This window comes from Biomphalaria glabrata, chromosome 13 (genome assembly GCF_947242115.1).
Source record: "Biomphalaria glabrata chromosome 13, xgBioGlab47.1, whole genome shotgun sequence".
Taxonomy (NCBI): domain Eukaryota; kingdom Metazoa; phylum Mollusca; class Gastropoda; family Planorbidae; genus Biomphalaria; species Biomphalaria glabrata.
The window spans coordinates 7793939-7809120 of record NC_074723.1 but is presented as its reverse complement, the minus strand read 5'-3'; the positions used below and the strand labels follow the sequence as shown (position 1 = coordinate 7809120).

The following is a 15182-nucleotide window of genomic DNA, read 5'->3' as shown; positions in this document are numbered from 1 at the left end:
ATATCAACCTACTCCCTCTGTCTGTCTGGTAAAAAATTTGTACACCGTTAGTTCTCCCACACCCATTCACGGATCAAGTTGAAACTTTGCACAATTATTCATTAAAAACAAGACATAAATAAATTTTAAAAAATAATTAATGAATTAATGATTGGTAATTAATTACTTTATTTAATATCAACAAGGGAAATTAATCCTTCAGTTTTCAGAGATATGGCTAAATTTGTAGGGTTTTGTCCCATTAGATAGTTGTTAACGCTGTGCCTCACACACGCATTATCGGATCAAGTTAATTTTTTAGCAATTATTGACTGTACCAAACAAAACATGAATCAAACAACAAATTAAACAATTAGTCAATTAATTATTTTGTAAATAATTATTTTATTTTGGTATCGAATAAAGGAAAGTGTCTTTCTAAGTATTTTATTAGATTTTGTTTTTGTATGGGACAAAGTTGTACAAATGCTCCTTCTTCCCTAGCACTATTAGAGCATGGAATGGGTTGCCTGAGCCAGCCAGAAAAACCAATGACTTGGCAGAATGTAAGTCATTGGTTAACATGCATGACTAGATGCATGACGCGTAGGACGTAATCATCTTTTTTAACTAACGTCTGTATTTTATAAGATAAGATATAGTTGTAATGGCAGAGTTCTTCCCCTTAGATATATTTTTTTTTTTTAAAGGATTTTTTGTTTGCTCCTGTAACTCCAAAAATCAATCCACTACGTTCAAACTTTAGAAGCGTGTGAAAAACATTCTTAGTAAATGCGTGAGTCTAGGACGTGTACATTCTATTCTAAATGTTATGTTCAAGTTTTCTTTCATCATGTTTTGAATCACGATGTACCGAGGCTGACTACATCTCGTCCATACATCCGGTGTTAATTTTCTACCACTCACGACAAAGATCTTCTAGATTAAAGGCAACAGTTAAAACACATACAGCAAACAGCAAACCAAAGAAATTGTTGTTGTTTTTTTACAATAGCTCTATTCAAGTCACTCCTTCGTGGAACCTGGTTGGATGGACGCTGATCTCAAAATTGGCTCAAATCATTTTCATTAACAGTTGATGTATATCACTGAGAACAGAATTACTAGCTCGTTGACCACATGGGGAAAACTCTAGTTTGACCGTTATACTTTTTCAAAGTAAAAAATAAATAAATGTTAATTTGGCAATCTCTAGGTCTAGAGCCAACAAGGCGTAGTCAGCCGCGTTACCGTAATTATGCGATAACTGAGTAAATTTAAAGTTGGTTAAATGTTATTGGTTTATAAGCGTTGGGTATATTTTTAAGTAAATCTAATAAAGATTACATCTAGATTCTAGATCTAGAAGTAGATCTAGACTAGATCTTAAGAGTTCTAAATCAGAACTTTAGGTCAAGTGTTAGATCTCGATATCCATATAATGTATGCCGTCCTCGCTGACCCAATCAGAAAATGCGTAAGTTCTAGCGGCTAATTATGTCACGGGTTCCATACGCGAATTGAAGAAAAAAAAATATTTTTATTAATATTTTTAAATATTTGAAGTTTAATAATGGAGGTGTCGCCTTTTTTAAAAATATATTTTTAAAATGTTTTTTTTGTTTTGTTTTAAATATCTTCAAGTCAAAATAGATTCTTCGCAAACAAAATAACTAGGCCGCCGCCTAAATGAGAGCTAGAGGAGTAGGGGACAGTGGCTGTACCGCCTGTATCTGTAAGAGCCCCTATATGCCTATATTATATTTTCTCTCTCTCTCTCTCTCTTTCCAACTCACTACTTACAACTGATGCTGCTACATTTTGTGACATTTACTTAATTGACTGTTTATAATTTATATCAAGAGATGAAACTAGTTTTTAATTTTAAAATTGTTTTTTTTTTTACTAAGTCTGTTTACTAAAAGTTCAGCGCAGTTCGTACATCAACCTTCGTGTGTACTGCTTGAACCATTTACAGTGCAAGTGTTAATTAAAACAAACTATCGAACTAGACATAATGATGCTGTTAATTAAATAACTACACACTACGTCAAAGGTCACCTGTGTGTCCCTGTATTTGTGTAGTAAGCTAGTGTAAGAGTCACTTTAAAATGGAACAAGAAAATTACTGAAAATGAACTGACCTAACAAAGTGGTAAGTGTTTAGGTAGTCAAGCAGAAACATATTTAAAAAAAAAAGCACCAAATAAATATGTACTTACTTAATATGTCGTTGTAATAGTTCTTTTTTAAATTGCTTTTGTATGGCGCATCTTCCAGGCCTATTATGGCATGCTTTGTACGCTATGGAAGGCGCGGTTGTTGAGTGGTCAAGCACTTGACTTCCGAACTGAAAGTCCAGGGTTCGAATCTCGGTGATGACTGGGATTTTTAATTACGGAATCTTTGGGCGCCTCTGAGTTCACCCAGCTCTAATGGGTACCTGATATGAGTTGGGGAAAAGTAAAGGCGGTTGGTCGTTGTGTTGGCCCCATGACACCATTGTTAACCGTTGGCCACAAAAAACAGATGACTTGTGACCTATACACTTCAAGTTCTGAAAGGGGAATTTTACTTTTTTTTTTTTCACTTTAGTGCGCTATGATCCAATCCCTTTAGTGGACCAGTGGTGGAATGGGAGTATAAGGCAAGTTTCCGTGCTGCCTTTAGGCGCTCAGAAATAACACCTCTAACATGTAGATTCACATTCAAACGAATGTCTATACATGTTTACATAAACGTTAGACATCATCTTCGGTAGTTACACGGAAACAAATCCTTACATAGAAGTATTTTAATGAACCATATGATAATGAATCCGATAATCTAGAATACAATTTTTTGAAGTTATCTCCCCTGTAGCAGGAAGTAATTTGTTTTCTTTAGTAGGTAACCTTTATTCTTTCCATTCGGTGTTCTTGATATTGTTTATCATCATAATCATGTCTTTCAAATCTCTTACAATCTTCCTCTTTTCATTTTGATATTTTTTTAAGTTCCATCACTTCACCACCACATTTCATGATATCGCTTCCTTTTCTCTTTTTTTTACTGCATGTTACTGCTGAAAGAATGTAGTAGAGATCTTCAAAATCAAAGTGTATGCAAAGAGCAGACTACTGTGCTTATAACTTTGTATGACTGTAAAAATCCCAAATAAAGTTTTATGTAAGGCCTAAGAATGATACTCTACATGTTTGGTTAAAACTGAAATGCAAGACACTTAGAGTATAATAAAAATACTTTATATACTTATGTAACTAATGATTTGGGGGGGGGGGGTGGAATCCAATTTTGATCCTTATATCTGTGAATCTACTTTTTTAAATTCATGTTGTGTCTTTTTCCAAATTGTGTAATATGCTGTGGTATCCTTTCCCAAATGGTGTAATATGCTGCGCTGTCCTTTCCCAAATAGTGCAATTTGTTGCGCTGTCGTTTCCCAGATGGTGTAATATGCTGCAGTGTCCTTTCCAAAAATGGTGTAATATGCTGCAGTGTCCTTTCCAAAAATGGTGTAATATGCTGCAGTGTCCTTTCCAAAAATGGTGTAATATGCTGCAGTGTCCTTTCCAAAAATGGTGTAATATTCTGCAGTGTCCTTTCCAAAAAATGGTGTAATATTCTGCAGTGTCCTTTCCAAAAAATGGTGTAATATTCTGCACTCTGCAGTGTAATATGCTGCAGTGTCCTTTCCCAAAATGGTGTAATATGCTGCAGTGTCCTTTCCCAAAATGGTGTAATATGTTGCGGTCAATGTCTCTTCCCCCCTCCATTATAAACATTGTAAGAGTGAAAGTACTTTCTCATACTTTGTGATGCAAACTTCTGGTCTCATTATGGTTCAAAATTAAATTGGCTTATGTCCAGTTGTACTTTATCTCAATACTGAGTTATGAAAGGCAGCTTAACCTTGATAGCTCTACTGCCAATAAATTGGTACTAAATGGCCAGTTGTAATAATTGGAAAAAGCATTTGTGTTACAATGGAACTTGGTGGTTAATAGTTCTTGGCATAATAATAATAATTATCCTTTTTATATAGCACTACTTTCATGCTTATAGCATGTCAGAGCGCTATGGTCCAATCTCATTTGTGGACCAGTTGGGGGGGGGGGGGATATCTAGCAGTAGGTTTTCCGTGCTGCTTTTAGTTAGATCTAAAATCTAAATCCAATGACGAAGTCCACTGTATTGCCTGGGAAGCTTGTTAAACTGCAGAAATTGCAGGATTCTTCATTAGGTTTGTACTCTGAAGATGGACTCTTTCTACCTGAGTATCTTGAACAAGCTTTCTTTCTGTATACATAACGTCTTTAATTTAGCATTAAACCAGCATTTATTTATTTTATTAAAATCTGAACTCTTTTCAAACATACCCTGTCATTCTAGGGGAAGCGTAAGCCAGGACGTTTTCATTTCTGACAAAGTGTCTTAACACATAGAAGCTCTACAGAATTAAAGAAGCATTGACAAACACTCAGTTTAATCTCCCTAATAGAAAAAAAAAAAGTTTTCAAATTATTTTTGTTTGCAGTTAATAAAATGAAGTAAATGAAATAAACAGAACTGTCTAAAGATCATATCAAATTGTATTGGATATTCATGACTAAACAATGACACAAAAATATAATCAGGCACTTGTATGAATGTGAAGATTAAAGCTGACAATGTAATAAAATCCTGACATATAAGGAAACTCAGATATCTAGATTTCGCTTAAAATCTCATTGTTTATTACAATAAAAAAACTTTAGTTAGAACTATATATATTTTTAAAACATGGGCTGAAATAAATTTTCCCTGTCAAAATGAGAAGTTACTTAAATGATGAAAATAAAATTGCAGTAGATGTCAGTAAAGTGAGGCATGCATTGCTCAATCAATCATAAAGTAGATTAACCAAAATGGAAAAAAAACAAAACTTTTTATACCAGTAGACTAGCATACACTAACAACACGATGTTTCATTTATGAAAATGCTAATTTTATTTTTTTACTGCTCCTTTATATAGGCCTACCTATGCTTTCAGAATCCCCACAATTAACCTTTGCATCTTTCATCTAATCATTCATTGGCAATGTTAGCAACATAGATCAGATAACATTAATGTCAGAAAAATTTACTTCCCCACCTATAACATTGGGTAGGCATTGTGACTGAGAGGTAAAGAACTTAGGCTTCTGAACCTGGGGACCAGGGCTCAAATCCCAGTGAAGACTGGGATTTTTAATTTCTGGATCTTTGGTCGCCTCTGAGTCCGCCCAGCTATAATTGGTACCTGACATTTGTCAGGTATAAGTAAAGGCGGTTGGTCCTTGTGCTGGCCACATTACACCCTCGTTAACAGAAACAGATGACCTTTACATCATCTGCCCCATAGATCTCAAGGTCTGAAAGGGAACTTTACTTTTACTTGTAACATTCAAACCATTACACCTCACTATGTAGCAGAAGGTTAGAATTATCCTGCTGCTAGGTTGTTGTTTTTTAAGTAAAAATACAAAAATAATAAAATAGACTGCTAAAAAGTTATACTAAAAATTAAAATTTTTCAACATGTATAACATGACAAAAGATGAGTCTCAGCAGATAAATAAAACTTTGTCGAACTTACTTATTTCAAACATGAGATTAAAAAAAAAGGTGTTGACTTAAACATACATGTAGACAGATTCAGTTATACGAAAATCCAAAAAAAAAACAAACATTTTCTTTAAATGAAATACTGCAACTAAAAATCAATTAGCAAGTTATGTAAATGCATACATAATTTAATTTGTTCTACTATGCATTCATATAATTGTGACCAGTTATATAAAACCAATCCAGCTATTACAATGAAGCCATCAAAAATAATAAATATCAGATGAAGTCGAATATAAACAAGAATTAATAATTCATACACTCAACAATAACAAGCTTCATGTTTGCCAAGTCTGCTCACTTCATCCTATATCAAACATACTCTACTTATAGACAAACTATCACAAATATTGCCTGTAACCACGAACAAAGGGAATACCTGTCGGAACCTTTTTCTGATAATCTAGATAGTCTTCTCCAAAGAAATTCAAAAGATAAATTTCTTCTTCTGTTATCCTTTCATTAAAGAAACGCCAAGAAACTATTGTGTATCCTATTAGACAGATGGGGTTGCATAACATGATCTGAAACAGTGACAAAAAAATATTAATTTTAAAGATTTGTTAATTTTTATTGTCTTGGCAAGACAAATTAATTCTTATGATTAGGGTGTTGGCTGAGTAGTAAAAAGCTTGACTTCCATACTAGGAGGAGAGAAGATTGAATCCTGTTAAAGTCTGGGATTTTGAGCTGTACCAAAAGATATCAGTCAGTTTAAAGTACTATTCAATAGTATATAATATGTACCAACAGACATAACATAAGTCAATTTAACGTAGATCAGGACAGTAAATAATATGTACGAACAGACTTCAGTCAATAAGAAAGTATGCATATTCTGTACCAAAAGACTTCAGTCAATTTGAAGTAGAACAGGGTAGTATATATTCAGTACCAAAAGACTTCAGTCAATTTAAAGTAGAATAGGATAGTATATATTCAGTACCAAAAGACTTCAGTCAATTTAAAGTAGAATAGGATAGTATATATTCAGTACCAAAAGACTTCAGTCAATTTAAAGTAGAATAGGATAGCATATATTCAGTACCCAAAGATTTCAGTCAATTTAAAGTAGAATAGGATAGTATATATTCAGTACCAAAAGACTTCAGTCAATTTAAAGTAGAATAGGATAGTATATATTCAGTACCAAAAGACTTCAGTCAATTTAAAGTAGAATAGGATAGTATATATTCAGTACCAAAAGACTTCAGTCAATTTAAAGTAGAATAGGATAGCATATATTCAGTACCAAAAGATTTCAGTCAATTTAAAGTAGAATAGGATAGTATACATTCAGTACCAAAAGACTTCAGTCAATTTAAAGTGCTGAGTTCAAAATAAATGACAAGTAAAAAGAAAAATCTACCAACATATGGTTATATCAAATTTCAGGCAGTCATTGCAATTATATATAGCAAGGTGTAAACCACTGAATTAATTGTTCATATGTTTTAAATCCTTTAAAATATTTTTTGGGGCTTAAGCTATTTCAACATATTAGTTCTCAGTGAAATAAAAATCTAAATGATTGAGTCTAATGGCACACTGATAAACAAAAAAATAATAATAACTTAAGATTGCGATGACCAGCTAGTTATTTTAAAAAACCAAAGCCATGTACTTTTTAAAACTAGGTGGATTCAAACCATTCTTTAACCCTGGATCATTAGCTTGAGTAGCAATAACTCAAGTTTACAGCTCAACCAATAACTGCAATCCTATATCAACATACTATAAAACAAAATTATGTAGCTATAATAGCTCTACATTACAAGGAAATTACTATAGTCTTGAAGTTCTCAACATAACTTAGATTAGGTGCATGTGTTAGGAATAGCTCCATTCTAGTTTTACATAGCACTTAATGTGAATAATGCCTCAACTTATTATAGCACTTAATGTGAATAATGCCTCAACTTATTTTAGATTCAGATGAAAATGCTCTTAAACTTCTACACTAAATACCTAAAAACGTATGTTAATAAAATAATTAAAAGTCTTAAAAATAAGAAAAAATGAAATTAACATAGAAGGACTGATAAAAAGTAGATAATTCTAACCTGAGTTCCAATACTCCATGCAAACCAGCCGACATAACTTGGGTGTCTGAACAAAGAGTAGACCCCTCTTGTAACAAGAATATGGCCATCCTGCTTTGTATGCTGGATGTGGTGATTAAAATTTGTCCTGGCCGTGAACATACTAGCCTTACGCAACAGCTCACCACCTACAGTCAGAATCAAACCAAACGTGCTGATCCACTTCTGATGTTTCATGCCTAATGAAAAAAAAAAATTACTCATTTAAGAAAGAGTTGTGAAATCATTTTTTTTTATTGCAGTATATAAAAAAAAGTAAAGTTCCCCTTTCAGACCTTGTGGTCTATAGGGGAGATGATATAAAGGTCTTCTGTTTCTGTGGCCTGCGGTTTACGAGGTGGCCAGCACAACGACCAACCGCCTTTACTTTTCCCCAACTAATGTCAGGTACCCATTATAGCTGGGTGGAATCAGAGGCGACCAAAGATCCAGAAATTAAAAATCCCAGTCTTCACCAGGATTTGAAACCAGGATCCCCAGTTCAGAAGCCAAGTGCTTTGCCACTCAGCCACAGCGCCTCCGTGCAGTATAACTATGCAGATAATACCAAGAAATGTAGAAATAGTAGTTAATCTTTTAAAATCAGTAGCCTCATAGTTGAATTACAGGTCAGAATGACATAAATTAAAAGATAAGTCTATTTAAAAAATAAAATAAAAATGCATAAAAGTAATTTCTTACTAAGTAACTATGTAACTAGTTCGACACATCTTATAAAACTAAGAAACAAGAAATGTTTTTGATCCATGTATCAGAATGTTGAGGGGAGATGAAGCCTGATTAGTCAGGGTTTAATAGTCCACACTACTACAATTAACATTTTGTTAAATTATAAATGTCAATAAAAAAATAGAAGCTAATTTAAGTAAATGAGTAGAAATTATAACTAAATAAATTATTAACCATGTGTCAACTTAATCGGACAGCTCAGAATCACAAAGTTTATTTAAAAAGAAAGATAACTGCATTTATGTTGCCGAAAATAAAAATTTAGTTGTCCCCCCGAATTAATGTTGAATTCAATTCTAACCTGGGAATACCAAACCTTCCACAATAAATTCTGCACAGCTAGCAGCAGCAGCCATCTTGTACTCTCGGCTATGATCTAACAGAAAAGACTCAAGTGTCAATGATGATGGGTTTGTCAGTGCAGTAGTTTCATATTCTGACCAGTGGAAAAATGTCAAAGCCATCATATACCAGCCAAAGTGCTGCCATGATTGACTGTAAATGCTAATAAGGAAGCTCAATCCAAACACAAATCCAAGATTCCCAGCACGAACAGAAATCTGTAAGAGAAAAAAAGTGTTATGCTTAAAAGTGAATCTTTTGTTGCAGGGTAAACAATGCTAGCCTATCTATATTGCTCTCTGTGAATGGTAGCTGATTATAAATATAAGTTACATGGTATTTTATTGTCTGTGAGAAATAACAACCAAATACTGTAAAACTGGTGGCAAGAAACACTGATTGTACAATCACTTCACTGTAGAGAGCCTGACTGTACAATCACTTCACTGTAGAAAGCCTGACTGAACTATACTGCTTCTAGATTAGTTTTTAATTTTAGCTCTCGTGTTTACGTTTATAATGTTATCACACGGCCTTGAGCCTACATTATGTTGTTAACAGCGCTCTATAAATTAAAGTATTATTGTTAGTACTAAAGTCAACTCTCTTGTGCTCTATATAGTGGCCAAAAGCTTCTAAAAAAAGAAATGCCACGGGCCTGTCACAAATCCTTTCTAGAAGATCATATGATCAAATCGCAGTCCTTTCACAAACAGCCCCACTTGTCACATTTGATCACTGGCATTATGCAGACCTTGGTCACATGTGTCACACATAACTATTCGTAACTACGACACCAATTCTAGTCTAAAGAACTACCCAATTTTATCTTTTTTTTTTTCATTTGAGGTTTATGAGAAATGGCTTTAAAAGAAACTTAATTAGGCTAAGCCGTGGATATCATTTCTTGTAACCTAGAAATAATCAGTCCAAAAAATCGTACCTGGTTAATGGTGACACTTAATTTTTAAGTTTTCTCCTTAAAATGAAAGATTTGAAAAATGATTTTATAAAAATTGTGTCAACATAAAAACCATAAAAAAAAAAAAAAAGTAACCATAGAGAAAAATAGTTATTATTTTCACTCTTTAAACTTAAACATGTACTTTAAAGGCTAACAAAACAAAAATTAAGTTGCATATTTAAGACTCAAAAAAATGTCAGTATCTGATTAAAGAAATAAAGCCTACAAAAAAAATATGCCAAAAATTTTTTATACGGAAAAAATGATATGGATAATAATATTAATATTTTTCCTTTCATTATATCAATTATTAAAAAAAAATTATACCGTTGTTTCTTTCAACAACTTATAATAAACTTTTGATTCATATAAATGCATGAGGAATCCACAGATAAATATATGCTTTTTAAATCCATGAATCTGCATGTATACATCATCGTTAATCCATATTAATATGAAATTATAAATTTGTCCAATTATGAGGAATCAATCAATAACATTATAGACTTGTTGTGCAGACTCATAACTGATAAAACAGAAATAGATTAAATCAGTTCCCTTTCATCGCTCCTCAAACAACTCCATCACCTTGACTCCTTCTGTTCACATTAGTTTCTGTAAGTTAACACATTCAAATTTACCCACAGTAGAGAACCTGATCAAAATATGGATCTCTTTTATTGAAGAAAACTTATAATATTGTGAACCACTAATAAAAGAAAGTATTTGTTTTAATGTATTTACACACTTAAAAAAAAAAAGTATATCAGCGTGTATTGAAAAAAAAAAGGCTATATATATATTTAAAATTGGTGTCACTTGGTAACATTCTCAACATCTTGTGATAAAATAGTCATGTTATAATAAATGCTTGAATTATTGTTAAGATCTTGAATAATAGCCTATATATATATTATATTTAACTACAATTTAAAAATAGCATTTAAATTCTATTAAAATCTGTTATCTTACAAAAAATCTTGTATTAGAAGTGTTACAGGTGCTATGGTGTCCCATTTTTTAAACTGAGACCAAACATAACTTAAGTGCTCAAAATTTAAATTTCTTTATTGAGCTGTTTAACACAATAAAAACATTTAAATTATACTGCTAAATAACAAACAAATAAACAGTTAGTTGTACTTTTATCATCAAAAATGTCCCAGTGATGCATTTGAAACCCAGAAGCATGTACCCTCTTAACCAGCACTGCTGTGGAAATGTATGTAGTCCTATCCATTTTCTATTGATAAATTCTTAAAAGTACAAAGCAAGACCAAAATACTAGTTTTGAACACTAGCACTGCACCTCACATGACCATTAATGGCCAACCTCTGGAAATCGTTGACCATTTTTGTTTTCTTGGCTCCATCATATCCAATGATGCTCTACTGGATAAAGACATCAACAACAAGATAGCTAAGGCAATGGGCACCATGTCAATGCTGCAGAACAAGAGTATGGGACAATACCTTGCTGAATACCAATACTAAAGCTCTTGTCTCCTGGATGGGCACTCTTCTATATGGTAGTGAAACATAGTCAACCTACTCTTGGCAGATATAAATATCTTCTACCTCTGATGCTTAAAGTGGATTTAAAAAATAAGGAGGCAAGATAAAATAACCAATGTGGTAGTGCTGTGATAAGCAGGGTGCCAGGACATCCGCCTGTTGCCTGTTATCAGCAGCAAATGCCTTGGCTGGCTTTAACTTTGCCTATCCCTGAGTCTGTTGGACCATTGGTGCACCATGCAATATTTGTCAATTGTCTTTCTCCATTCCTCTCTGACTTTTGCCATTGATAGAACCTCTTTCAATCGCAGGCCTATCCATTCTTTTATGTTGTCCTTCCATCTCAACATCTTGTAGCTTGTGAGTTTTTGTTTTTTTTACAATAGTTAGTAGGTCATTGTGGGGTTCAATCGCTGCAGTAACCCTATCTCTAATCTCTTGGTTTTTGATGCAGTCTTTTAAAAGTGATACCTAGGAGCCTTCTTTTAGCATCTCTTTTCCGTTGCTAGGATCATCCTCTCTAGATCTGCAGTCAGCGTTCAAGACATATAAGAATGTGGCGATGGCCAGGGAGCACATGTCTGATTTTGGTGCAGAGAGCTATGCCTTTGTCTTTCGACACTAACAGTTGGGAAAAAGAGGCACTGGAAATATCTTCATAAAGAGCAAGCATAAAAGAAAAGGTCTTGGGTTGCAGATGGCTTACATACCAGAAGTAAAAAGAAGGGTGAAAGTGCAACAGTGCCTTGGGATTAGATGCCCAACCTGTGACCGCAGCTGTGTATCAAGGATTGGCCTCTTTAGTCACATAAGAAATTGTAAAGTGAAAGATCCTGAGATATAAAATGCCACAGAAATGGTTGAAGAAGTGAAATACACTTGAAATGAAACCAAAAACTTCTAGCCTAATGTGACACTTTTTGATACCAGTACTCTGAAGAATCACTCCAAAATGTAAAATTATAATTATCTAGATCTAGATTTTAAAAAAATATATATAGATCTAGAATCTAGATCTTAATCTATATTATAAATTCTACATTTTTTAAATTAGATTTAGAGAATCTAGATCTCTATTAAATTCTTATATTATATAATTCAGCCAGGTAGATCTAGATTTATTGTAGACTTAGACTCTCTAGATCTAGATTGTCAGTAGATTAGACTCAAGAGTATTCTAGAGACTAAGTTGGGGATGTGAACTGAAAAATTTATCTTTGAAAAAACAATTTTTCGTTAGTACTTTTTACAGAACTTTCCAATGATGTATAAAATTGAGTACATATATGCTTAACAGTTAGAAAGTTATATTTTTTTTTTTGGGGCCTTTTGACCAAACATCAGTTGATATGGAACAAGAGACACACCCCAGCTCAAAAGTTGGAATTGAGTTTCGTTTAATAGTAGATTTAGTATTAGTAGTAAATTTCTAGCTCACAAAGCTGATTTCATTCATATTTATGAACTTTACTTGTTTAGAATGTAAATATTGAAGGAAATAAACATATTATCGGGACTTGAGCTTCAACAAATGTCAGAGGGGTGGGGATGAAATGGCGGCATTGTGATGACAGAAAATATTTTAAAAGCGGGATCAAAATCGTCTGATAAAATGTTTTTTTAAAATGCGCTTTAAAATTTGTCACAATTCGTGCAAATGTGTTTAGTACACATAAACTATTGGAATATATTTATAATGCAGAATTTTATATTAGGCTTATATTAAGCCTGACATGTTTTTATTTTTGTTCACAAAAGTTTTCTTATAGACTATCACCAAAACTGTCCATGGCCATTATTTTCTTTGTTAAATGGCATTTTCCACTTTGTAAACACCACGTTTAAGACTTACAGCAATAAAACTTGGTACAATTATGGCCAGGCATGACATCTAATTTATATTCTTAAAAAAAAATTAACCATTGTTCTCTATCCTAACTTTTGTATCGGTGAAAACAAAAAAGTGATATTTTCATTATAAGTAAAAAAAAACTTAATTAACTTTAAAAAAAAAAAAATCCTCACTAGGCATTAATTAGGCCATTGAGCCCATTGTCTTAAGTAATCGATACACAACTTTAAAACTTCTCACATTTCATTCAAAAGTGTAATAAATTTTCAAGCGCCGCCTATGTAAAAAAACAAAAACATAAAAAGCGATCTCTAGATTCTAAATAAAATTGTAAATTATCATTCTTTTCTCCTGCGCTTCAGTTTTTTTTTTCGCATAGCTAACTAAGTGGATCTATATCATAATTATCATAATATCATATTAGTCATATAAATGTAATTTAATTTGGCATTTTAATTTTATAGAGAATTAAAGCTAAACTAAAAACTAATGTGATATAATAACAAAATTATTACCCGGTATGAATCTCTTTGATGAACATAAATTGCGGAGAAAGCTCCATTGCAGATTAAAAAATGGATCATCAAAATTGCATGCCAAAAGTCTTCCCAGATAAATCTTATGAAGGGAAGTACATGAAATACTGCAGGGAATAGTAAAACTGTAGCCCCTGCAGCAAAACTAATCAAAGATATTCTGGCTTGTCGAATCATTTAAATAAATAAAAACAGATCTAATAAATTAGACCTAAGATCTATAATTATGGATAGGTGGCATAAACACAGTTTTGAGCAGGGTTGTCAACAATAAAAGTAGGAGATATATTAACGAGGCATTACACAGCAGTTCTTAACAGTTAAAAACAACTAATCGCAGCGAAAAAAACACTTCGAAATATATCTTTTTCCTCTTAATATTATTTTTTTATAATATAATTTTATTAAATTATAAATTTTAAAAAAATTGTTTCAGATGTTCCTTCAGAGTTGAAGATAATCATACTTCCTAGACCAAACCTTCCACAGGACGATGGGAATAGGCAGTGAGCAAGTGACCATCGAGATGACCGAACGACTGTCCAACACGCATAACGCTCGGCCAGGCAGCCATCCTTAATTTTCATACATCTTCTCTCCTTGGAATTTTACTATGGCCTGTTTCTAGCCAGGACCGGCCTTAAATAACTGGAGGTCCTAGGCAAAGTGAATCGGGTGGCCACTAAATGAAATAATAAAAAAATGACCAAAAAAAAAAGGAAAGTCTGTCTGGTAAAAAGTCTGAACATATTTTTTTCTCCCATTTGGATCTAGTTGAAACTTAGCAAATTAATTCATTGTCCCTGACAAGACAAGAATCAATAATAAAAAAAAAAGAAATTAGATAATTAATTACTTGTGATTAATTACAGCGTTTAATGTCGAAATAAGGGGAGTAACTGCTACTTAATGAGGGATGTGGATATATATATGGATTTAATTTCCTATAACGTTTTGACACGTATTTTCTCACACTTCCCATTCTCGGATCAAGTTGAAATTTTGCATAATTATCCATTGTTTATGACAATACACGTATTAATCAAAAATAAAATTAAGGAATTAGTTAATCAATTAGTATTAATTAATTAATTAATTTTGTTTTATATGACAGAAAGGGAGCTACACCTTGCCATTTTCATGTAAATAGTAATTAGCAGTTCTTTCCCTTAGATAAGCTTTTTATTTTCTTTTGCTTGTCGACAACTTCTTTTATGAAAAGATGAAAATGAGAAATATGATACTTAATATACAAGTTTTGTAGACTTACATTCAGGGGCGGACTAGCTATATGGGCATTCGGGCTAATGCCCAGTGGGCATTAAAAGGACCTTTTAAATTGTTAAAGGTTTTATAATATTCTCTTATAAAAGTTGCTCTCTGAGCGTCGTGTTTAAAAAAAAATCGTTTACAGGAGGGCTCTACATTGTAGGTCCTAATACTAACTTAATTTTCCGAAAAAATGTAATAGCCTACATCCGTAGACAGTGCTACTAGTAGGCTTCATCCTTTTAGG

General features: G+C 32.8%; 1 protein-coding gene across 1 annotated transcript; it reads right to left on the bottom strand.

The window, feature by feature from the left end:
• Nucleotides 1–4553: 4553 nt before the first annotated feature.
• Nucleotides 4554–13958, bottom strand: LOC106056057 (protein-S-isoprenylcysteine O-methyltransferase-like). The gene is made up of 4 exons (XM_013212626.2): nt 13646–13958; nt 8759–9017; nt 7690–7907; nt 4554–6150 (listed from the first exon to the last, which is right to left on the bottom strand). The coding sequence occupies exons 1-4, from the start codon at nt 13841–13843 to the stop codon at nt 5968–5970; spliced, it is 858 nt and encodes a 285-aa protein (XP_013068080.2). The 5' UTR covers nt 13844–13958; the 3' UTR covers nt 4554–5967.
• Nucleotides 13959–15182: the final 1224 nt, after the last annotated feature.